General features: G+C 37.9%; 2 protein-coding genes across 2 annotated transcripts; one reads left to right on the forward strand and one right to left on the reverse strand.

Moving 5' to 3' along the window:
* Positions 1–232: 232 nt before the first annotated feature.
* LOC140135919 (uncharacterized) lies at positions 233–14,394 on the reverse strand. Its single transcript, XM_072157595.1, has 12 exons — positions 14,342–14,394; positions 11,887–12,121; positions 10,671–10,884; positions 9,969–10,077; positions 8,357–8,495; positions 7,353–7,610; positions 5,973–6,421; positions 5,209–5,439; positions 4,623–4,721; positions 2,903–3,076; positions 1,536–1,640; positions 233–567 (listed from the first exon to the last, which is right to left on the reverse strand). The coding sequence occupies exons 2-12, from the start codon at positions 12,073–12,075 to the stop codon at positions 435–437; spliced, it is 2,100 nt and encodes a 699-aa protein (XP_072013696.1). The 5' UTR covers positions 12,076–12,121; positions 14,342–14,394; the 3' UTR covers positions 233–434.
* Positions 14,395–17,257: 2,863 nt separating this feature from the next.
* Positions 17,258–25,138, forward strand: LOC140135920 (nuclear transport factor 2-like). Its single transcript, XM_072157596.1, has 4 exons — positions 17,258–17,434; positions 20,978–21,049; positions 21,615–21,713; positions 24,674–25,138. Exons 1-4 carry the CDS (start codon positions 17,321–17,323, stop codon positions 24,782–24,784), a joined length of 396 nt encoding a protein of 131 aa, XP_072013697.1. The 5' UTR covers positions 17,258–17,320; the 3' UTR covers positions 24,785–25,138.
* The last annotated feature ends 1,118 nt before the right edge of the window (positions 25,139–26,256 follow it).

Genomic DNA, 26,256 nt, shown 5'->3' on the forward strand with positions numbered 1-26,256 from the left:
CTGTACCACATTTGAAGGTGACTTTTGAAGACACTGTCTGTCAATGAGTGCCACTCTTGCACTGTTGATCATCTAAGACATTGGTCCATTACTCCAATATATTGTTCCCAGTTTAAGGGCTACTTTGTTCCCAGATCTTGCAAATGGTATGCACTTCTGCCTGTATTCCTTTGGTAGGTATAACTGCATCAATGAGTTCCACTCAGTATTGACTGACCTTATTCCACTTTATTCCACTATGTTCTTACCATTAGGTATTGTTCCTAATGAATTCCACTATGATAGTGGCCCCTTTTAGGGAACAAACCAAAAGAGCGATGACGTCCTATAAACGTAACTACTTTTGTTTCTCAGCTGACCCCCTCCCTCCCAGCCAGTTTCGTTTATAGGACATCATCGATCTTTTGGCTTGTTCCCTTAAGTATTCTGGTCCATTATATTGTTCCCAGTTTAGGTGTTACTTTATTCCCTGATCTAGCAATTGGTATGAGTTCTTGTCTGTATTCCATTGGTAGGTATTTCTCTATTAATGAGTGTAGGGATTCGTTCTCCGTTATCTGACGTTGCCTGTTAAAATAAAAAATATATATAATTAATATGATCATATTTATTAATGTCAAGTTGCATTTGATGAACTGCTTTATTTCTCCACAGCGCAGTAAATAATAAATTATGATAGCTTCCCAATGTCATATTCAATACTTGCATTTCACAATACGATGCGCCACCAGCGGTTGCTCTTGGCAGTCAAATTTTTGACTCCAGAGTCGACATCGCCATTCTAGCTGCTATTAAATTTTCATGCGAGTGTGATAATAAATATGTTGAAAACAGCTCCACGAAGGATTCCCTGTGATCAATAGATAGAACATGGATCTACTATAATTGTAAATCATTGTTTTAGTGTGCATTCGCATGCAACATCATTATAATGACATTTAAACCCACAATGATGTATGTTCCTGTATTTTATTTGTATTACGCGGGCTTTGGATGCCAACATTTTCCCATGATGCACTGCGTATTTTGGCCTCGACCCAGCGACCGCTGGAGGCGCATCGTATTGCAAAACGCGAGAATTATTAAAGAACACTGCTGTTCTATTTTATAAGAGATAAATGTGCTCCTTTGGAAAATGTTCATTTATTGGCCCATCTCTAACATTATAGCTTCTCCGGGTGTTACACACATAGCCATTATTATTACCCTTTATCATCCCAATGCATTAACCGGCAGAATGCAAAAATACCAGGTGCATTTACTATTTTGCCCTTCATAAGGGGCATGCAAACATGCCAGTGACTAGGTAACTCTTTTGTCCACTGCAGGATCACATGACCATGTCTAATCGATGTATGTAGAATTTAAAATAGTGAAAATTTGGTACAATTACCGAATAGGGTGCAACTTGCTAGACTTGAGTCCAGTCCTCGTTTACAAAGTTTAGGGTTGGGGTAGGGCAGTCTTGTAATAAGACTAGTAGAGTTGCACCCTATTCGGCAATCGCTCCGAAAATTTCCTTCATGAATGTTCACCTTCTCATAAGTAATTCCACATCAGCATTTTCTATGGTATGTCTATGTGCGTGTGTAGCATACGTCATCAGGTCATCTGATATACGCTTGAAGAATGTGTGACTCCTGTATGAACAACAACAACATAGAAATATAAATGGGCTATTCCTGTTGAAATCCATACACCCCCTATGGAAGACATGACATTAATATCCCACACAGGGACTGAAAATTTCAAATGGGGTTACCTCAAAGGGTGGTTCTATTTTAAGTTTACACCCCTCTGTGTGAAAGATAAAGGTCATGATAAGGGGTGTATGGATTTCAACTGGAATAGCGAAATACTTGCTCTAATGACAAACAGAAAAGGCAGTTGGCGAACCACAGCTTTCGCAAATACCTTGGGCGGTGCAAGTTTATCCAATAAAACAATCATCACTAGTTCGATCACAGCCTACTCTTAAAATTACCATGTGTGGTGATCATTTTGACCTAGTTTTATGAAAATCCAAGAACCTCGTCTTATTTTTGACATTAGATGACCCCTAATGATCTTGTAAAATTGCAGATTTGACACATGTAATTTCCAACCAAAGCAATATCGCTTTACACTCTGCATCACATATTTCAGGCTTTATTATTCAAATTACCCACAGATTCTACATGTACCTGATCTCTGACCCAGAGTTTTTCGGAACTAGAGATAGATGCTGTTGGTGGCGTCTGGCCAGATGAAGGGGGCTATACCCGGCTACCTGTACATGTATAGACCCGTGACGTCACGCAGACGTCACGGGTCTATTAGATCTGTCGATTAAATGCACTTTTTGGCCCAGATCTATGCTGTTTCAGATATTTATCAGCGTTTCCAACCCTTTTGAAACCATTCTAAGGCATTCCATGCGCTACAATGTCAAAATTGTGGCTACATCATAGATATCTCGGGCATCTCAGAGCATTACCTGGTTTTTCCATATGAAAGTAATTAAGGTGTTCCATCAAAGCTTTCGTCGTGTGCTGCCACCTAGCGGTGGTTCCGGGAACGTTGCATCCAGTGAATAGAACCCAACACTTAAAGGGGTCCTCCGGATCCTTCAACATGTATTTTAATAAGCTGTAATGCCTAGATTCATTTCAGTGGAAATGATCATGTTTCTACTTTGTCAACACTGACCCCACATGATTCGTATACTTTGCTTTTACTCGCGTTTGGTAGTAACATTGTGTCAATACCTCTATCGCTGACAAATCGCCTTTGTGCGTGTATGATCTGCGCAATTAACTTAACACCCGCGACTCGACACTGTGACCACCGTAATACACACTTTGTCACTACCAAACTTGAGGTGAACCAAAGTAAAGATGTCCTTTGACCCCCCGACACCTACCCCTGCATAACAGCTTGCATTGCATCCTTGGAAACCTTTGCCTTAGAGAAATGTGAGAAGATACTTTTAGTGAGACTAGCTGGTAGTGTGTTTAATTCTGGTTTCTGCTGCTGCCGCTGGCTTGGTTTCTTGGCTACTGGTTTCTTCTTGGCTTGTGGTGTTGACTTTGGTGTACTACATGGGGAAAGAGTATATAATTACATATGATGAGCAAAGATAAGATCATTCATTGCACTTCATAAACATGTCTCTTTAAGACCTGGACACATTGGGAGAAGAGTGCAAGGGCATTGAAAGGTTCACCCAGCTTAAATAAGAATGAAATAATAAATAAAAACAAAATTTGTGTAAACAGTTTAAAACATTTAAACTGGGTCACATTAAAATATCCCTCAAATTTTCACACTGCTTTTCAATACGGCTAGTGTTGTAGACTGCCAGGGAAAAATGTGTCTTGTCGACAACATTATCAAGAAACTGGATAGCTTCAAAGAAATAGCGAAACTGCTATGTGAAAGCCATGATCTTCACTGTGCAGAAGATCAGGCATGAGAGTGGCTTTACTTGAAAAATGCTGAAGTAGAACAAAAAAAGCTGAAAAACAGTGTGAAATTGGCAAAAACGACTATTGGGCTGAAAATAAATAAAAATGCGTAAATTTGAATAGTCAAAATAGCTGAATTCAGCTGATCAGCTGAAAAATCTCATGCCTGAGTAGATGGACTTCAATGTGACAACCATCCAACTACTGTATTCATAACATTTAACAGACCAGCTTAACAGTGAAACAGTGATGGCCGGTCAGAGAACGAAGGAGAGGAAACTACAGCACACATGAAGAATATGTGTTCTAGTGACTCACATCCCAGAGCACAAAGAGGATTAATATTTGATCTTTAAGAGACAAAACAAATGTCCCTCTGGAGGACATTGGTCTTGGACCGTACACATCATATTGGCAAATATAACCATGGTAAACCCAGTACTCTGCCATTATTGAACATTCCTCACACACAGCAAAATATTAACAAGTTGGGAGCAGTTAAAGCGTAGCGCAACATATTGGGCTATTTCAGTGGGCTGTTTCAGTGGAAATGCATACACTCTGTAAGGACGACATGGCCTTCATCTCCAACACAGGAGGTGCAGGTTTTAAATAGTCACCCATTCAAGTAAACCCATCTGAAAATTGCACTCCCTGTGTGGGAGATTAAGGTCACATAGGAGGTGTGTGGATTTCAACTGGGAGAGGCCCTCATTATATTAGCTAGCTAGTTTGATCAGATTTGTGATAATGTACCACATCAGTTTTGTCTTATTGATATATGTGGTGATGGTCCAGCTATTTTGTCCCCATTAAATTACAAAACCACACAGGATTGGAACATCTTGGAGAGTGATCCTGCAGCCTTTTCAACCCTTGAAACGTTCAAATTTGCACTGAGGACCCAACTGCTGCAGCAAGTTATTATAACAATCTTTGTATTTGCGCCAATGTAATTGTTACATCTGATTGTTATTAAGTCTAGCATGATACCCAAGTCAACAACACAGCTAAAGTTATCCTTTAGCCCATCCTTTTGCCCTTGCTGAAGTATGAGCCATATATATCAAGAGTGCTTGTTCAGGAATCCACTTGTGTATATTTTACATAGTATATGTGCTACACCAATTTGAAAGAAATTTGATAATGGGATCAAAACAAACACAACATACATACCCTGTTCTAGGAGGAGCAGGTGTTTTCTGTGGTCCTGGTGTTTTATGACCACGTCCAGCAACAACTTTTGGGGTAGCCAGAGGCGAGTATCCATCTTGCCTGGAGAAAAGAAATTCAGAAGCATAAACTGTTACACAAATTGTTACACAGAATCCAAAACTTGATTATATAATGCATCAAATTTTGATGATTATGAAATCCACATGGACTGTGTAATTTTAGACTTGATAGCCATTCTCTTGCACATCTAGAACAGCTCAGAGAGGGTAGGTCATGGTTTTCACATTTTGTTTTTAATATGACAACTTTATCTCTCAAACAATACAGTAGGCCAGGTCTGTTCATCTGTTGTTAAGGAAAACCTGACTGCTATGGACTCAGATGCAACTTTAAAACAGCCTCTTTTTACATAACAACCATTGTGACTGAACGTAATGATGTGCGATGCTATAAGTTGGTCCACATGCGTAAAACAAATAAGACCACACATACATTTTTACATTTCGTAAAATATGTTTATATTTATTCTAAAAAAGTGTTAGGGGTGAACTTATATTGGATCCTATATTATGATGTCCACACTTACATTGTCTGCTGCATAAAAGTAGTGCCATCACCTAAATAAACTGTATTCATAGCCAGACTTTTCCTTGCTGAAAATCCACGCTTCCTTAGAGAAGAGGGCGCTTGTTGAGTTGGCATCAATGCCTCATCATCTGTACTGGTTTCTCCGCTTGCATCATTTCCAGTGCTGGCATCTTCCTCTGTAATGACATCTTCATCTGCACCAATGTCCTCCCTAGCACTGGTGCCTCCCCTACAACAAGAACAGTTTCATTTACATAATTATTTTTGCATTACTAGTACTGCTTTTCATATGTGACACCACATACAATTCAGCAAAGTGAAAGGCATTTATTTTGCTCTTTCAAAGAGCAAAGTCCCCGTCCAAATTGTTAAGCGGACGGACGTCTAGTTATGACACTGGTTTGAAAATATAGGCATAATAAAAGTAAACAAACTCATATAAATATACATTAAGCCTAACACCCGAAGGACTTTTTGGCAACTGGAAGGGAAAGAAGGAAGGAATAAACAGAGAAGTTGTTTGCTCTGGGTGGGATTCGAACCCGAGACCCCTCGCATGCCAAGCACTAGGTCAATGACACTTAGCCACAGGTCTTTCGATGGCCGGGCCAACGAAAGCATGCCTATATATCACTCAGGGTGATTGCGTCATCACATCCCATGGGATGCACGCATGCGCAGTGAAGTTGTTTGTAGTATTTTGTAGTACTCGAACCTGTAAGGGTTAACATTGATATATCGATTCAAATCTGAAATTCTCACCTAGTAGTAGCATCTCCACCAGCAGATACATCAAGTGAAAACTCCTCTGCCCCTAGTACAGTGGTCTGGTCTGCCATGTCTACTTCCTCCTCCTCATTAGATGGTTCCTTTCTCATGGACCTTCTTGATTGGTTGACATCACCATCTGTCTCTGGCATTGACTCCATGTCATCATCTTGGTCTTCTACCGCCTCCTCCTCCTCATCAAAATCATCATCATTAGATGGTTCTCTTCTCATGGACCTTCTTGATTGGTTGACACCACCATCTGCCTCTGACTCCATGTCATCATCTTGGTCTTCTACCGCATCATCATCATTAGATGGTTCCCTTCTCATTGACATTCTTGATTGGTTGACATCATCTGCCTCTGGTAATGATGCCATGTCATCCTCATCTTCTTGGTCTTCTACTGACACTGGGACAAATATAGGATCGGGTACTGGCTCCTAAACAAAATAATAACAAATGCTTTATAGATACTGGTTTGTGAAACGCTCAATATAGGTTGAATGTGTCAAGGTATAGGCCATTTGCATGGATCCCCCATTTTGCTACCAAAACGAGGTTCTCCCTGCAAACGCATGTGCACAAAAAGTGCATTTTTATTTCTCTCCCTTTTCTAGCAACGCGCCAGAAGGCTTTTGCAAAGCATATGCGGCAATTAAAGCATGCATTTGACAGGCATACGCACATGCAGCACACACTTTGCAAGTAGAAACTCGTTTTGAGATGGCAGTGCTATCTATGAATATCTGAACAGGTGTGCCTCTATAAATGAGCACTCTCAGTGAATTTATTCTATAGTGATCAGCCTATGATCAGAATTCCCGATTACTACTCAGGGCCTAGATTTCGACGAGAATCACAGAATCGATTCTCGTAAGATTCTGTTGCGAGAATCAAATTCTCTCATTGTGTCATACAGTAAAGTGCAGTGACTACAATGGATTTGGATTACAATTTAATTAGGGTCTGATTTTTACTCTAGACTACCAATTATGCCCTACATAGTAGGACTACAACTGTTCAGGTAGACTATCACTTCCAAATATGTGATATGATCAAGCAAAATCAGTCGGAAGTCAGAAATATTGATTTTGAGATATAGCCAAACAAAGGAAGTATTTATCTAGCTAGGGGGTTTACACCCCAGCTAGTTCCTTTTGTTTCCTATTGTTTCGGAAACATTCAAACTGATATCTTTTGCTGGTTGTCCAAATTGAATGGGGTTTTCTGCAAATGTTGCTTACAATCCTATAAGAAACTGAGAATTGAGTATGTCCGACTTCAGGCTGATTTTGCTTGATCGCACCACATTATATATATTTTGTAAGGGATGCCTTTAAACTAAACTAAACTTGATGATTATACACACACCTCTGCGACTGTTTGTAAACCATCTTTCCCAACCAACTCTTGCTCTTCCTCTTTGGGAGCTTCATCCTCTTCCTGATCTTCATCCTCTTGTCTTTCTTCATGCTCTTGTCTTTCTTCATCCTTGTGTCTTTCCTCATCTTTCTGTCTGTCTGCCTCCTCTTCTGCATCACTGAGGCTGCTATCTTCTTCATTTTCATCTTCCTCTCTGAAGCTTTCTAAAACACTGCTTCCTTTGGATTTGGGTTTAGTTGCTGCCTCCTGCAAACAGAGATGGTAGAAAGGAAAGGAACAAAATTATAACAATAATTGGCCCAGCAGCTTATGCAAGGGGGGAAGGGGGGGGGGGGCACACAGCCCTCCCCCCCCACTTTTGTAATTCAGTCAGGGGAAATGGACCCTTAGTCGTCGGAAATGCAATTCATCAGGGGACAATTTACAGGGCTCCCACCCAATTCTGTCTATCAGTCAGAGGGAATGCACCTAGTATGGGGAAATGCACCTCTAGTTTGTTCGGCTTGTAATGGACTCATAACATTGTGTATCGATATAGAATGGCATGCACGCAGTTGGACACAGTACTTACATTATTTGCATGTTACGTAATGCGAACACCTATGTGAATGTACACAAGTGGGAGATGGAACTTTACTGATGTATGCAGTAACAATAACTGAATAATTTTTGCCAATTATAAGCCGAACAAAATATAGTCAGGGAAAACTTGGGCTATGGCTAAAATTAGGTAATAATGAAAAAATACAACTTGGTCTTTATCCCCCTCCAGTTTTTTAGGTTCTTGAGTGTGCTGGAAAACACAATCTTTTCCCCCAAAACAGGAGGGGGAATGCAATTTTTTCCTGGAAATAAGCAAATAAAACACTTAAAAAGAGATTGATATGGGGGGGCATGAAGTTTTTACATAGCTTGTAGGGGGATCTGAAAAAAAAAAATGGAAAAATAGAAATTCCTCTATCCGCCAGCATAAAAAATGACCACTCCCTTACCTCCTGTGAGAGTTTCTCAGCAATTCCTGCGGCAAATGCTTCTTTATTGATGGCACCTCGTCTCAGGCCAGTACGCAGCTTCCGTCCGCCATGTCTTTGCACACTCTTTGGATCTTTGATGAATGGTGACAAACTGGGGCTATTGTAAGAAAAAAATACAACTTTTTTGAATGAACTACTACATGTACATGTACAAGGCCACTATTCCATAAATACAATACTTTAAATGTATTTGATAATTACTGTGTTATTCATTACTATGAGAAACAACAAGTATAAGGCACCAGAAACAAATTTGTTCGATCATCATCAATCTTTGATTGGATCGAACGTTGATACTGCTTCAATGCTTGTTATTAAGGGGGTACTACACCCCTGTGGTAAATTTGTGACTATTTTTTGCATTTTTTCTCAAAAAATAATAACACACTGGTAACAAAAGTTATGTTTATTATTGGGGCAAGGAATCTAATTACTACACAGAAATTTCAGTGTCTCAAGACAAGCGGTTCAGTATATATGAAAGGAAACGAGGTACATCTTAGTGGTACCTTATTTCTTATCATAAATAACGGACCGCTTGTCTTGGGTCACTGAAATTCCAGTGTAGTAATTGGATTCCTTGCCCCTAAAATATGTATAAATTTTGTACCCAGTGTGTTATTAGTTTTTGAGAAAAATGCAAAAATAGACCCAAATTTATCGAGGGGTGTAGTACCCCCTTAAGGAACTAACAACTAATTAATCAGAATTCATGCTAAATTTATACTTTTCAATATCAATACAGGCAGATATTTATATGCTATCACAATTATAATAATGGTCAATTAATTGACTTCATAAATAATAAGGATCGACAAAGCATTGATGGTCAATCGAATGATTGAACTAATTTGTTTCTATTGCCTATTAAACAAGAAACAAATTTCACTGACCAATCAAACAGAACTACATGCCCACTGTTATGGAACTCTTGTGTGTTTACTGTAAACAGCCCCAAATCAGCAATTGATTGGCAATTACGTATATGCAGTGTGACCAACATGCACACCACTTTCATGCAAGCCAATCATGATACATGCCAACTTGATCAACAGCAATAGTGGACAATCGTATAATGACATGAAATCACACCCATTAAGAGATAGACGCAGGGTTGTTGATTTTTTTAATTTTTTAAAAAAAATATTAAAAAATCAGATTTTTTTGATTTAAATCAATTTTTTTTATTTTTTTTATTCCAAGAACTGCTATACCCCACGAGAAAGTCAAGAGTACCAGTGGAATGCTAGTCATATGCACAATCCTACCAGGTATTTACAAAAAATCAAAACATGTTTTTACATATTGTGAAAATTTCAACAAAAAAAGTTTGATGAATTTTTAGCAATAAAGTGACATCATAGAGGTATTTTAATTGTATCCAAAAGTTGTAGAAGCAATAAGAATGAAGTAAAACAGTCAATTTAAAAGCAAGAAATTAGCTTACATTTATCAAAAATGGTAAAAAATTGAAAAAGTTGATTTAAATCAGTGATTTTTCTAAAAAAACATGTGATTTAAATCACACCGAAACAACCCTGGATAGACGATCTGTTGGTGGCAAACCTACCCTGGTGCTTGGTTCTGTAGAGTCTCGGTTACAGTAGGGAAATCAGGTCTGGTACGTGGTGAGCTTCGTCTCCTAATTGATGATGCATTCCATGGGGTTTCCACAGGTGCTACATTCAAATTCAAAAGTGATAAAGGCAGTCAAGTTAGTGCAGTTGATAGTACATTAGATTTCAGTGTGAGAGGTCCTGAGTTTGAGTCCTGGTGTGGTTGGAAAATGTTCTCATGAAAATAATTGCCCTATAGTTTGATCAGCTCGTAATCGGCAGGAATTGTTAGGCTTTTAATACTACCCCCCAAAGTAGACCCATTATTATTGACCTGTCTGGTATATATTGTGCGTGTTATTATAGACAAAGTGTAGGACTTAAAAAATAATTTGTGATACTTCTGGCAAGTTATCACAAGACATTTCTCGTAATAAAATATATCGATTTTAATCCGCGATGTTATAAGGCCCGCCAATTACGAGCTGATCAAACTATAGCTTCGAATCCCTTCCCGTGGACAAGAAACTAGCTGCTTAAATTGTCTTGGTTTATACCCGTATGTTACTCTGGGAGCTATCCTGGTTGCGATGGTTAAATATGGGTGGACTAGGAGACTGCACCTATATTGAGCTGCATCCCTGAATGTTGTATAATGGTTTATACAGGACGTCACAAGAGGTAAAGCATGCATATTTAACAGCCCTTAATCATACCTGTCTTTACCAATCCCTGAATCAAACTTCTTGGAGTTGGATTAGATCCCCCAGGAGTTGCCAACACATCCAAACGAGTTGCTCGTCTGCTTGCTGATCTGGTGGCTGTTCCTGGTGTCAAGGCCTTCTGCGTCTTCTTGGGTTGTGGTGTAGTCCGGGGGCGCTTTCTAGCTGTATCAGGTGCAACTTCATTTGTGGCCAAAACACTTTGGATCTTGGAATACAAAACAAAAGATAAACTTTAAAAGTAACAAAGTCATTGCTTATTTTGTTGCATTAAATTTTAAAATACTACTTTTAAACAACAAATCATGTTGTTACAACATGATTTTGTACAACCTCTTTTTCTCAATGGAGGACAACTCAGCCTTTTGTGCTGAAAATAAAGATCTTGACATGGTTCTGAGAAAATCTTGAGACTGCTACTTGCCTAAAATATGGCTAATTTTGACAGTGTCAGTTTTGTTTTTTTGTATTGTTTTGACAGTGTCAGTTATTTGACTATATTTTCAAGTGTTTGAGTGTCTGTTTTGAAATCATGAAATGCATTAAGAATGTGGGCACCGTGGATATTTGCACTGGACTTTTTTTGCAAGTACTTTTTTAAAACTTTTTTTGTACAAATTGGGGTTATCCATAACCTTATTCGGAGCATCTTGGTAATGGTATTTTGATTGATTTGTTCGGGTTTGACAACCCTGGATAACCTAATAAAGCCTCTTTTTCAAGCTTATTTCAGTTGGGATCCATTAGAACACCAGGACAGGTTGGGAAGTTGAGTCAACACCCTACTCTTCTCGAAACTGACTGCCAGCTATGTACTGTATGGCTACTATGTACACCAGACAGACAGCTTTACATCCCCTCTGAAGGACAAAATTCTCTCATGGTTCATACCCAAATCTAAATCAGGGCTTGAAATAAGGATTTCAGATCCAGGAGCAATTTTGGGTGTTTTTGTGTAAATATTGCCCCTGGTCTATACAAATACACACAGTTGTTTCAGAACCAGGGGCATTTTGCCTTTTAGCAGGGGTAAATTTGCCCCTTGCTCCTGCTTATTTCAAGCCATGCTCTAAATGCACTATGTTTATTTTTCCCAAGTCAAAATGTTAGTCCGAGCAAGTTTTCCACCGCCGGGAATTGAACCCGGAAAGCCAGAATTCTAACCACCACTGAGCCACGCTCTCCCCTTAACACTCCTCATACCACTTACCAGTGTTCTTGGAGTAATTTCATGGAATGATTGCGACTTTCTCTTTCCCGCCTCTACCCTCACCGTATTGGAGATGCTGGAAATGGAGCTCCTTCTCACACGAGATCTGGTAGAAATGGCACTCTTACTAATGGAAGCAACATCTAGAAACCCTCTGATGGTTGTACGAGGTGTGATCCTATCGTCCATTGTGTTGACTTTGTGTGTACTCCATTAATAATGAGATCAAAATATTCTGAAATCAGAACAGAGTATAAACATTTAAATTTTAGACAATTTTTGAATTTTTCAATTCACAACATGATTTATATTTGGGTAACAGTTGTCATTTTTCTTTTCAAATATATGGTGACAGCTGAATAGAACGGCATTGGCATAGAACGAGTGACATGGCGCACCTCTGTATGTTGGATCCTTCTATAGACCAACCGATAGTGACCCTGTACCAGCCCTCGAATTAAGGATCTGAAGGGGCACAGCAACTTTTTAGGGCAGATGATAATTGCCTTGGATTTTCACTGAAAAGGCAAGGCAGCACGGCAGTTTGTATATTTTAAGAGGGTATCATGGCAACTGTTGACAAGTTTAGTACGAGGAACCCATACCGTAGTAGCTCTGCACAACGGTATGGGATGAAGTGTATACAAAAAGCTAGTGCAACGTTGCACTAAAAAATACAAGGCTCCTGTAGCTTAAATAGTTGCATGTTTGTCTTAATATTAATTACACAGCTTCTTGTACTTCTTGTCTAAACTCTTATGCTTGTAATTGTAATTAATACCCTATTATTTATCCAGAATAAATAAAAAATCATTAACACATGATCCACATCGGCGCACCAAAACTGAGATGGTACTTCAGTGCAAACTTAGATAGGGCAGCACCAATACGAAAATGTCATACCGATAAATGATGTGTCTGTTTTGCCCGTTATTTAAGTTTGTGTTGCGAACTATGAAAAATTGAGAAGGGCATCCAAGGCAATTCCTAAAAGCGAAGAAAACACACACAGTCTGATAGATGATTTTATAATGAAGGGGACGGGGGGGCACTGACGGCAACTTCATTAGAGGGCACGGCAAGTGACTGCCGTCGATTAAGGACATATTTTAAGGGCATTATGGCAGTGGGGATGGGCACTGGGCACCCACAGCATTATGCCATGGGTTAATTCGAGGGCTGCCCTACCCCTTGTAACACTGGACGAAGCTGTGAGAAAACTGTAGGTAGGCCCCCTATGCTAAGTTAATTCAAATTTGCCATCAAACTGCATCATTTTACATATCAAATTAAAGCCTTTGAGTAAAGAAAGCCAAAACTGAAAACATTTTTGTCATACATGTAGCACTTTCCGTAACAAAGTTACATCTTGTCAAAGATTGACTTTCATCAAAAAGATTCTGCTAGCAAAATTCCCCAAAACGGCATTTAGGGTGTTTCTAAATCTTAGTCTCATGGCGATAGCAGCTTTTTTTAATGGAACAGCTATCAAAATCCCTCTAAAATTCAATGTGCGACTTGATTATCACCATAAAAAATCATATATTTGGGTCAAGTGAAGTATAGAAAACATATTTATGTAGGTTTCCTTCACCGACCTGTTCTCGAAAAAAATTCAAATTTCTATGTAAATATGCATTGTGTTTGGGCCCCGGTCTCTGCGAATTTCGCTGACTAGCAAATGTGTTAACTAAGCCAGGTTTGCCTGGGGATACTTAAAAACTGACTGGTATTAAGTCAGCCCTACCAAATATTATTCTGACAGGCGACTTTAATACACGGCTTTTATACGACAGACATTGATTGGGAAATTGGAACCATAATTACTGGAGAAAATAAACCGCAATATGGCCGTCATGCATTTGTGATTTGAATCAAACCATGATGATTGATTTTATAATTAATAGCCAATGATAACATGCTTAGGTGCAGCAAATCCCCACTTGCTGTGAAAATGTACTATCTAAAGTTGTTTTCTTTAAACTTCCGTGGTCGTGCCTGTGCGTATCGCGTACACGAGCGTAAACACAAAAGCAATAAACAATCACGCTGATTGGCTGATCAATGCACTTGACAACAAGCCGGCTGACCCATGATGGCATTCCATTGGTCTTCGGCGCGGCGCGTAGTAGGCGACCTTGTAACTTCTACGCGATCGCAATTCACCAGCGCGTACCCGGACCACAGAAGTTTAAAGAAAACAACTTTAGTACCACTATACCAGATCAGATTAGCATTTCTGTATTTCTGCCATGGACATGATGGACGACACACGGGAGGTAAGCTTAACTATTATTTAGTTAAAAATAGACCCAAAATCTGAAATTGAATTTGGCTCTCCGTTTCAGTACACCTGTCATGTCATATCACGTCCATGTATTTAAAATCTATGGTTATAGCCTGTATGATATAATTGATAGATATGATTATCAAACCATAACACAAAAATACTCACAAACTTGCAGAGTGTGTGCAGAACTCATAATCTCCCGCTGGATGATTTGTTTTATTTGACCCTAAATTAATTTGCACAGGGCTCATGAGATTGTCAATAAAAAATTCCCGGGAAAAAATTATATCTCTTGATTTTGTTATCAAATAAAGGTTTAGAACCCCAGTGGTTATTTATCTAAGTTCTTCTATTTTTACATTATTCAAAATAATTTCAAAATAGTATGTTTTAAACTGAGACCAGGTTTCAAAAATGAGGAGTTTGGCTTCTTGTAAATTCATTATTTTAAAGCTGTAAACCGCCTGGTATGTAAGCCTACGAAAGCCCAATTGAACGGCTTATATTTCTGAGCTGCCCTTGCAAACTGAATATTAATAAAGTGACGTCATCTTATATGGCTAGTCATTAACGTTTCAGCCTGGTTTGAGCTATCAGGCAGATAAATGGACAATAGTTCTGCCTATAAAGGAACCGTGCACATTGTCAAACACTTGTTCGGGGGGGGGAGGCGCCGGTGCAAAAAGGGGCCCTTAAAATTTGGGGGGCTGCAAAAATTGACCACTACCGGTAATTTCCCCGGGAAAATTGAGTTTATGGTACATGTTATTTATTTATTTATTTTAAATGGAAACTAAGTAGGGCCTACTCTTACGGTGAAGATGCCAATGTCCCAAAAAATTATAGGGGCATTGCTGTTTCTAACCTTAATAAAAGTTGTTTACTTCGTCAGGTTCATTTACAAGGCCATTCTTCGTTTGAAAGAAAAGGCACTCAAAGCTCTTTTTTTTAAATCAGAACTAACTTATATGGTTCACATAAGTGTAGTATGAAATTGTTCAGCCTATTCTTAATTACGGTTGTGAGGTTTGGGCACCTTACTTGTTAAAAAACCTCAATGACACTAATTTCCTTTCACTTTGTGATAAACTTCCCAGTGAAATTCTTCATGTCAAAGTTTGTAAATTGATGTTGGGTGTCCATATAAGAGAGCTACAAACAATGCTGTCAGAGGAGAATTAGGTAGTTTTCAAGTTCTTATATATGCTTAGCCTTTCGGTAAAATATTGGTGGTCAGCTTTTACTACACGGATGTCTCATGACATTTAAATATACCATACTTTTATTATAAATAATGTATTACATTCCTTTTAGTGTGTGCTCGTATTACTATAGCATTTTATTATGTTAAACTGTAAATATTATCTTGTGATTTATGTATTTGTGTTGTTTACTTACATGTATTGTTTACATTGATTATACCTAAATGTGTGGTAAATATCAATAAAGATTCTGATTCTGATTCGTTTGAGTTGGGACCAGTAGAAACCGGTATGTAAAACGTTTTGTCCAAATACATTTTGTCCAATACTTTTTAGTCCAAATACACTTTGTCCAAATATACATTTTGTCCAAAGTTATTTTGTCCAATTGTTATTTTGTCCAACCCATATTTTGTCCAATGACATTTTGTCCAAAGTTATTTTGTCCAATTGTTATTTTGTCCAATCTATATTTTGTCCAATGACATTTTGTCCAAAGTTATTTGGTCCAATCGTTATTTTGTCCAACCCATATTTTGTCAAATGAAATTTTGTCCAAAGTTGTTTGGTCCAATTGTTATTTTGTCCAAACCATATTTTGTCCAATGGCATTTTGTCCAAAGTTATTTTGTTCAATTGTTATTTTGTCCAAACCATATTTTGTCCAATGACATTTTGTCCAAAGTTATTTTGTTCAATTGTTATTTTGTCCAACCCATATTTTGTCCAATGATATTTTGTCCAAAGTTGTTTGGTCCAATTGTTATTTTGTCCAACCCATATTTTGTCCAATGATATTTTGTCCAATATGTTATTTGGACCAAGTGTTGTTGTTTTTTGTCCTACTATGTTGTAGGCTACAAACACTACGTTCAAAACTTGTTTTGTGCTACATCTCCTATAATACATTGTCCAACTTTATTTATCAAAGGTTATTTGTCCAAATTATTGCCCTCAGAGACCGACCCAAAAAATCAGAAATCTTGGGTCAGGGTTTTTTTTTCAATCACTTTTTTTTTAAAAGAAACCTTACATTTGGACAGTTTCAAGGACATTTTATATTTTTCATTCACTCGTTTCATTTATTAAATTATACATATTTAATTAAATATAGGAAGTAGGCCATTTCCATTAAAATTCTGTCCAAAAACCACACAATTTTGTAATGTAAAATGATCAAGAATTTGTCAATACTAGCCTTTTCAAAATGGAGGAAAATTGGAGGAAGAGCCCATGCAACACTTTCTTTCCACTTAATTTTCGATGGTGGGTCGGCATTCGGCAAGGATGGAGTGTCCACCCCCGGGGTCCACCCTTTTTATACCGCCTTGTCTTGCAAACACTCGTGATGACGTCACATAATTAATTATTCATGAGTCACACCTCACCCCGGGTTATAAGTATTGGAAATCAGCGTTTCCCGATCATTGCCAGTGATGCCAACGCCGCGCCTTAGGCGCACAATTGGGCTACTTGGCGATCACTTGCCGCTACTCAAAAAAGCATGCCGCTACTTGTCTAAAATTGGGCTACTTTTGCCAGTCTCAGGCCGCGGCACTAATCTGATGTATTTTCCTTTCAATTTAGCCGATTTATAAAGGTTTTGAGTCTTTGAAGCTCCAAATTTAAATTACAATGCGTTTTGTGACCATTTATTGATCGGTCAGTAATTTCCAGTAAGTACCGGAAGTTTCAAAGTCAAGTGCTTTTCCGCCCAATTGGGTGTTTTGCGTTCTAAATTTGGGTAAATCCGCCCAAATATCCAGTATTCGGCGCTTTTATGGATGCTTAAAAAATTGGGCTACTTGAGAATCCTTTACCGCGGCCTGGCGAGTCAATGTGCCGCGCCTTGACGCTGAAAAGTTTTGGCAACACTGATCATTGCTGCGGGTACGGTTCCGAATTCCGTGCATAGAGCGGTTGCTATTTTTTCTAAATAACCATGGCGCATTTAACTCAGGAGCAGTTAGCGGGATGCCGTGAACTAGGAAAGCAATTCACAAATCATTATTACCAGATTTTCGACCAGAACAGAGATATGCTGGTATCTCTTTATGTAAGTGTGCCGAATTCTGCACCCTTCTCATCAATACTCTCAGCAAGCTCAATAGCCAATGCAATGATAGCCATAATCATGATAATCTGTAATGTAAACCTTGACGATAGCGTATTTTTAGCGTACATCGCATATTTACTGTGTTGAAACGTACGGTCTCTGAATTGGTTGCTGAGGTGGTCTGCTCAGTACTGTTGCCGGTGTACGTGTCCGGTGAAAATTTATGAATGAACTTTGCGCATTGCGTCGTTCATTCAATCATTGATAATGATTTGCCAATGCCATCATCATTTGGGTTGGTTGGGCTGACGTCACACACAGGGGAAAAGGCCTTGTAAAACCAGTGTGCGCATGCAATGCATGTGCAGTTCCCCTTCATCGAGCAGGTTGCTATGAGCCTATCATGGCTATGCACTTGCATGCTTGTGCAAAGGGGAAAACTTTCGCGGATGTCACAGGGACTGTCTTTTGAAATTTGTGGGAGAGCGTTAAATAGCTCTTCTGGAGTTTGCAAGGAGAGCTGTTTAGAGCATTTACAATAGAATGGAAGGAGAGAATGGTCAACTGAGGAGAGCTAAAAATCACTCTCCTGTATCAGATTGCAGTAGTCAGTAGAGAGCAATAATTGCTCTCGCTCTCCTCAAAAGGCAGTCCCTGATGTCGGACCGAGAGAATGTGACAGTTAAATTAAAACTTAGCCACAAATTCGCTCACCGATAGCTTCACAAGTTCACATTCGGGGCTAGAGACCGCTGCATTCAAAATCTAGTCGTGACGTGGCGCAACTCTGGGCATATGTCCAACGCAGTCAAGGTGCATTCAGCATTTGGTATGTTGTTATTAACGCCAGCAAATGTGGTGTAAACAAAAGTCAAAATACTACTTGGATTTTTTAATTATTTTGAATTTTGGCACACTAAAAAACAGACATAGATTCATACCAGTGCAAAAAGATGCATATCATGCACCAGATACAGCTTTTAAAGTCTTGTGAAAGTCTTGCCATTTTAAAACAAACAGACATTTTGTACATGTTTCTAAAATTGCAAACACTCTCTTCAAGCTAGTGGTGAAGTGAACTGATAAGGCCCATGAAAGTCAATTCCAAGTTTATCGTCCCTTTTTTTTCCCAGGTTGGTGAGGTGACTTTTTCATTTTTCATTATTTCATCAGATTTCATTATTGACCTAAAATGCGTGTTGATTTAAAGCCACAATCATACATGTTATTGATAAACATGTTTTTATATGGGTAGGGACTAGAAAAGTTAGAAAAGAGCCTGGTTTTGCTTCCAAGTTATGAATTTATATGTTTTACAAACAAAAACATATGTTTCCAATTGCTAAAACTGGTGAAAACACTGATACTTTGAAAATAATGAATTATTTTGGCATTTTGAAAATTTGACGCTGGTGTTTTTGGTTTCCAAAAAGTGACGCTGGCGGGGACGATAAACTCGAATCGCCTTTCACGCGCCTAAAACCTTAGATGTGCTAAAATTGTAGGCTTTCAAAAAAAGCAAACATGTAAGGATGAGTTATGTTGCCTAACTGAGATACAGGGTGTTCAAAAATTGAATGTACATAATTTTTGATGATTTTTATTAACATTATCAATCAAACCTTTTTTCCCCAGACCCTACACAATTTAAACCAATGGTATATTTGAATTCCTCATCAAATTTCCATCTAAAAAATGTAAACTTTCACAACAGTTGGGTAAGAAATATGATACGTATTCAGATCATATTGATCAGTCATAAATGAATAAATACCATACATGTAGACTGGGGGTGAATAGGGACAGTTTTGGTAACTAGATTGTAGTTTTTTTTCCTGTAGCCCCATAAGCCAAACTTTTGAGGGCATAAAGTCCACCCATAATGCCTCTAATCCTCCATTACAAAAAAATGAATGTAGTGGAGAAGTACCGTATATATATTTTTTTAATAAAATGTTGGGTGTCCCTATTGACCCGTACTTTGGGGTCGATAGGGACAGCACTGGTATAATGGAAAGCTTTGAAGGAATACATTCCTTTTTATCTCACATATGGAGGGAATAGGGATTAGGGTCACTGAGTGAGTTTGAAAAAACAATTTACATGTCAGGGTTAGTTTAAAAAAACGTACAACAAAAGGTACAAATTTAAAAATATGGTTTTCGGGTGCAAAATACCGATATTGGTCTTCTGAGTACGGAAATCTGGATTTCAAAATTGGCATGTCTGAATAAGTTATTCAGTTTCAGAAAACTTGAAAATCTGTGTTTTTTAGACACTAAATGCATCACACGCGTAACTTGCCTTGCCTTAAAAAAACGCCCCTTTTACTTGTTTTCTTGACATGCGTACAGACCATTTATGTGAGCGCCCCACCCAGGGGGTAGAGTGGTGGATATGGTCGGTTTAGTGAGGCTAGTGGGGTCAAGGTGTGGTTTGGTAGGGTGATTTAGGGGTGGGTGGTGGTAGGGTTATAAGGACCAAACAGGCTAGGTCCTGGTGCATTTCCGTGGGAGCAGGAAAGTTTTGACCACCCCACTTTTCAGAGCTTTTCTAGATAATTTTATTTTGGACACCCTGTGTCCTAAATTTATTCTTTCACATTTGCTGAACCATTTTCCAAAGACTGTTTAATTAGTTCTTTCAATTGAGATTTCAAAAACTTCTCTTACAGTATTTTTGTCCTTATTGACCCCCGCATCCCTATTCACCCCATTCTACTTATTAAATACTTTAAAACTCAAAATCGGTCACAAAAGTTACAAAATTCTGAATTCTGATAAAATTGGATTTCTTAGTCACTTGGATTCCACATTTTTTATTGTATTTATACGTTGTTACATAAATTTGAAATAACATAAAATAAGATAATTGTTTATCATTTGTGCAAATAGCGAACCCAGTGACCGCTTAATGGTGATGGGTTCGAATTTCAACCAGCCTAATCATGAAGCTCCTGTGGCTAAGTGGTTAAGGCACAGGTCTCGTAAACATGAGATCCTGGGTTCGATTCCCAGGCGGGATCACTTTTCTACTTGTCTCCTTTATTATTTACGACGGCGAACCTGGTAAATATAAATGAACCGCTTTTCGTGTTCTCTGTTTATTTTTTATATTTTTGTTAGAAAAACTTTTTCTTTTCCTTGGTTGAGAATGGAGCAAGAAACACAAATGTTTCAATTAATCGCAATTTCTGTGTTTCTCTTTGTTTTAAAACGAAGAAATGAACATCGGTGGCTTTTCTTTTTCGTACAAATGGAGCAAGAAATAGACATTTTAAAATTATTCTCCTTTTCCATGCTTCTCTTTTCACGAATATGTGAACAATGGTACTACAGTGTCGTTTCACTTTGTTGCAGTTGGATCCATTTTTTTGTTTGAAAAATGCAACACTCCAAGGCATTTATTTTAACAATACAGTATTTGTATAACAAGCAGGACAATTAAAAAAGAGGTGATCATACTCGCAGTCAATTCTATAGGCCTACATGTATACCGGTATCCCAAATGTAAAGCTGTTCTTGTGTATTTTTTTTGTTACAGAATGAACTTGCAGTCTTGTCATTTGAAGGGGAAACATTTGTTGGTCCTGCTGCAATTGTGCAAAAATTAAAGGTAAGAAACATTGTCAAATTGAAGACAATTATATCTCAGAGATGCCAGTTTTCCGATTTTAAGCGGATTTCTGATTTTTTAATATTTCTCCATTTTAAGTTTCAAAACATATTTTTGGCCAAAAAAGCAAGTTATTAGCCCTAAATTAACTGTTATTTAAGGTTGGAAACCGTAGAAAGTACTATTAAAAAAAATATTGCCAATTTTTTTTACAAATTTGGATCAAGTTGTAGATACATTTTGATTACTTTTGCTTCTATTGAACAGTCAGGGGCACATTGAATTAGTATGTATTGCTAGCTGTTCAATATAAGCAATAATTCAAATGTGCAACTTTCAACTTTGTAAAAAAAAACTGGCATTTTTTTTTAGTATCAGTATTTCTCAGGTTTCCAACCTTGAATAAAAAGTAATGTTGGGCCTATAACTTGCTTTTTTGGCCAAAATATTTTTTTTTGAAAATTAATTTTTTTTTTTTTTTAAATTTCAAGAAGAGAATTTGGTAATGAAATATTTAGAAAACATATTACTGTACAACTAACAACTTTCGTTTTGTTTGTTTCAGAGCTTGTCATTTCAACAGATTCAACATGTTGTTACTACCATTGATTCGCACCTCTTTTCTGATGGTGGCATCTTGGTAGTGGTGGTTGGACAATTAAAAGTAAGATTTAAAATATTTAGCTTTTTTTTAAACATAAATTCAGACCTTCATTTTTGAGGAGCTCGATTGCACAAGAGCTCCTACAGCTCTCCTTTACAACATTCCAGGAGTATGATTTACCGAGCTCCTCACTACTTGAATCCCTATATTTTAATACAGATATTATAAGATTGAGCTCCTTGTTGAGCACCTTAGTAAACTCAGGAGAGTGATTAACAGAGCTCCTGAAATTTTCAAAAATGAAGGCCTGGTATTTGTTTTATTAATCGCCCGGGGTGCTTAAAAGGGCATTTCGTGATCCACAGCCTCATCCCCCACTTTTCTCAAAAAAAAAGTTGAGATATTTATACCACAGGATACCTCTGCTGATATAATGTTTATGTGCCAAATATTTCTTACAGATTAATTCGTTTAGCAAAAATATCGCCAAATTTGAATTTCGTTCTGGGATACCAGAACGAAATAACAACAGTGGCCTATGGAGCAGTGTAATACACATAATCATGCATAACTCGCAAACACAAAATCGGAATCAACTGACATTTTGGGAATAAGCTTTTTTCGTAGATATTAGGGTGCATCAAAAGCCCCTCATGTCAACCATATTTTTTCTACCTAGTGTCAAACTGTGCCATTTAACTAGAAAATCATCCCCTCCAAATTAAATTTAAATTCAATCGGAGGTCGGGAAGGGGGTCCACCGTGAGCTTAAAGTTCGGACAGAGGCAACCAGTAAAAGTTCGGCCGGGGGCTATTGAATTATATATACAGTTATACATACATATTAATAGCTGCCTTTAGTGAATGTTTTTATATTACCTCATATCTTAGATAATACTCAATAAAATGCAAATCCATTTGAACTAAGCAAAAAGGCAGCTATTTTCAGACATATTTGAGGTCATAATAATAGCTGCCATGTGCATGTTTCTCTATTTACAGCTGTTTCTGCATGGAAAATGGATCCATCATGCGCTACAAGCTTAAAGTTTGTATGATAGGTGCCTTTAACTAAATGATAAATCAATCAGGCAGCTATTTAGTTTTAATTACTTTATACTGCACATCACTGTGGCTGCCATATGAATAACAATGTAATAAATTGCTTAATATTTATCAGTCCATATGATATGCTTTCTCAGATTAGGTGTCTGTTTTCTATCTTGCTCCACCACTTGCAAGACATTTGATTATGTTCCTCACTCTGGGCAGTAGCTAGGATATCTGTATGAGTTTCACAACACTTTCTGCTGCATCATTTACCACATTGACGGCTCTAACATTGGTAAGCGATAGCAGTAAAGCTACGGACTCGGGCCAATCAATTACATTCAAGCAGTCATGTACATGTATGTCCTAACTGTTGTATAGTATCAAAATCTCTCTAATTAACAGCTTCTGCAAGGCACTGTGACAACAAAGCACTGCAGCTACTAAAGATATGTGAATTTGTTGTATTTGCAACAATAATCTAAAGTTCCTGCTGGATAACATGCAGTGTTGCTTCTGACACACCATGGAACGATCTTCAGTTGTACAAGCGCCTCATGCAGTATGCCGATATCAATTTCGGTGTTGCAACAAGTGCACGCAAACCCACAAAGCCCTGAACAGACATCTGTGGTACATGTATCTCACCGAAGAGATGGCACCGCTTGCTGTCTTCAGTGGAAAGATACCAGTATAATAGAGACAAGCTTTAGCGAGAAGGCTACTTCATCTTAAACCTGATGCAGCAGCACTAAAGCCATGTATTCACTTGGCGCGGCTTTGGAAAGCCAAAGTTCCCTGACCCTGAGAATATCACTTAGTCAACAGTCGTCAAAGCTGATTTTGCAGGCAAGGTTCACTATGAACATCCTGCAGATCAATAACAATTCCTAGCAGACAATGTTGACACTTGGCCCGAGTCCTCAGTTTATCTGCAATTGCTTAGCAATGTAAGAGCCGTCAGTGTGGTAAATGATGCAGTAGAACGTGGCGTGAAACTCAGTGCAGATTTCCTAGCTGCTGCCCAGAGTGAGGAACATAATCAAAATGTCTTGCAAGTGGTGGAGCAAGATAGAAAACAGACATATGGACTGATAAGCAACATAGATGAGTACATTTATTACATTGTCATGATTGTTATTCATATGGCAGCCACAGTGATGTTCAGTATAAAGTAATGAAAACTAAATAGCTGCCTGATTGTTTTGTCATTAGTAAAAGGCACCTATAATGCACAAACTTTAAGCTCGCAGCACACGATGGACCCATTTTCCATGCAGAAATGGCTGTAAATAGAGAAACGTGCACATGGCAGCTATTATTATAACTTCAAATATGTCTGAAAATAGCTGCCTTTTTGCTTAGTTCAAATGGATTTGCATTTTATTGAGTATTGTCTGAGATATGAGGTAATATAAAAACATTCACTAAAGGCAGGTATGTATAACTGTATATAATTCAATAGCTGCCGGCCGAACTTTTACTGCCTCTGTCCGAATTTTAAGCTCACGGTGACCCCCTTCCCGACCTCTGATTGAATTTAAATTTGGAGGGGATGATTTTCTAGTTCAATGGCACAGTTTGACACTAGGTAGAAAAAATATGGTTGACATGAGGGGCTTTTGATGCACCCTAGTAGATATCTACTGAAAAAAGAAGATGCTAGGATCACAAAGTCATTGTTTCTGTGTGCTTTACTAAATGCAATGTCTGGGATAACTTTATTTTACTTTATTGGCAAACTGTGTTTCTTTATAAAATGGTGTCTGACCAGAGCCGTAAACACAATGAAGGAGGTCATTTGTAAACTGAAAATTCATTTTAAATATAAAATATAATAATTTAAAGCGTTCAAAATAAGTGGTTGTCCGGGACAACCACAACGAATGTCAAACAGGTTTTTGCCAGCAAAATTTGAACCCTGTATTTTAAAACCAATTTCTAATCATTTATTTACCCCTCTTCCACAGGCTGATGCTGATGCTATATTAGGCTTCAATCAGACATTTGTGTTACGGCAGGTTGGCGATTCATACCAAATATTCAATGATGTTTTTAGACTAGTGCTACACAACGGCTAACCCTCTACCTTCTCCTCCCTCTACAAGCAGACATCTGCATCATCAAGAAACGACGGTCATCTGCTAATTTTTTTTAAAAAGTGATCTCTTGTGTGCCCAAATGTATCATTGTATAAATATTCATGTATGTACTATAAATATGGGGTAGGTTGGGAAAACTGTGAATAAGGTTGACATTCAGTGCATCTTGGAAAGTGGGCCAATTCTGGAAAAAAAAAATCTGATTTTGTGAAATTACCTGTTTTGCAAAGTAGAAAAGAAGGATTTCAGGTTTCAACTATACAGTTGCTGTTTGCATCTGTGGCCATGAGTTTTGAGCTTGTCAGACAAAAAACAGGGACTACCTTTTGAGGAGAGTGATTTTTAGCTCTTTGACCATTCTCTCCTTACATTCTATTGTAAATGCTCTAAACAGCTGTTCTTGAAGGCTCCAGAAGAGCTATTGAATGCTCTCCTGCAAATTCCAAAAGACAGTCCCTGAAAAAAAGGTTGCATATTTCCAAGTGGTGTTCTGCTCAATTCAAGTTTTCTCCACCAAACAGCGAGATAATTTCATGCTTTTGGTGTCATGGTACATGAAGTTGAAGCCTGATATCAACCTGCTGAGATATATATACAGTCAAATCTCCCTTATCCGGACCTCTTTTATACAGATCTCTCTATTATCCGGACATGTGATCTTCATAGGAAAACATTTTTTGTAATGCTTTGTGAGCTTGATTTCTTGCACTGAAGCACTTAAGACAGTGTTCAAGCTTTGACTTACGTTTGGCGGACAAAAGTGTGAAAAAATTATTTAGGGGTGAAAACAATAAAAATTCTTGATTGTTTATATGTTTCCAAGGGTAAAAGATCATGTAGTTTCAGATTTTGGCACTTAAAACTCCCTATCTTTTATAGATTTCCAGAAAAATTCAATTTTATGTCCGATTTTGGCCGAAAATAGCCGTTTTGGGGTGACAAAAAAATTGACTTGCAGATTTCCTGTGAGTGTATGAACATGAACACTATTAAATAGAGCCTAATTTTCTATACTAATTGTGTAACAAGCGTACAATTGTGATATTAAAAGCATTGAATGGGATCAACATCTTTCTTTATTTTCGTAGCAGCAGTAGAAACTTGAGTGTTCGGGTGACAATTGATTTTTTGAAAAAGTACGATATTCGCCTCATTGTCTATTTGAAAATGCCATATCTCCACATTCGTATGAGCTATAGGGATGCTTTAAGTGTCTTTTTGCTCAGTATTTCAATAGCTAAATGGTAATATAATAAATAAGTAAGCTTCATTTACAGAAAAGAAAATAACTTGCAATATGCTACCCCCACCCCTCACAATTTTGAGGCGTGAAAAAATTAATGGATTCTCTAAAAAAAAATAAGTCCTTCAAAACTGGGAGGTTTAAGGCTAAACAAACACAAACTTGCTCTTGCCAATACCTCCCTCTAGAGCAAGTTTATGTTTATTTA

Source organism: Amphiura filiformis, chromosome 16 (assembly GCF_039555335.1).
Source record: "Amphiura filiformis chromosome 16, Afil_fr2py, whole genome shotgun sequence".
Lineage (NCBI taxonomy): Eukaryota > Metazoa > Echinodermata > Ophiuroidea > Amphilepidida > Amphiuridae > Amphiura > Amphiura filiformis.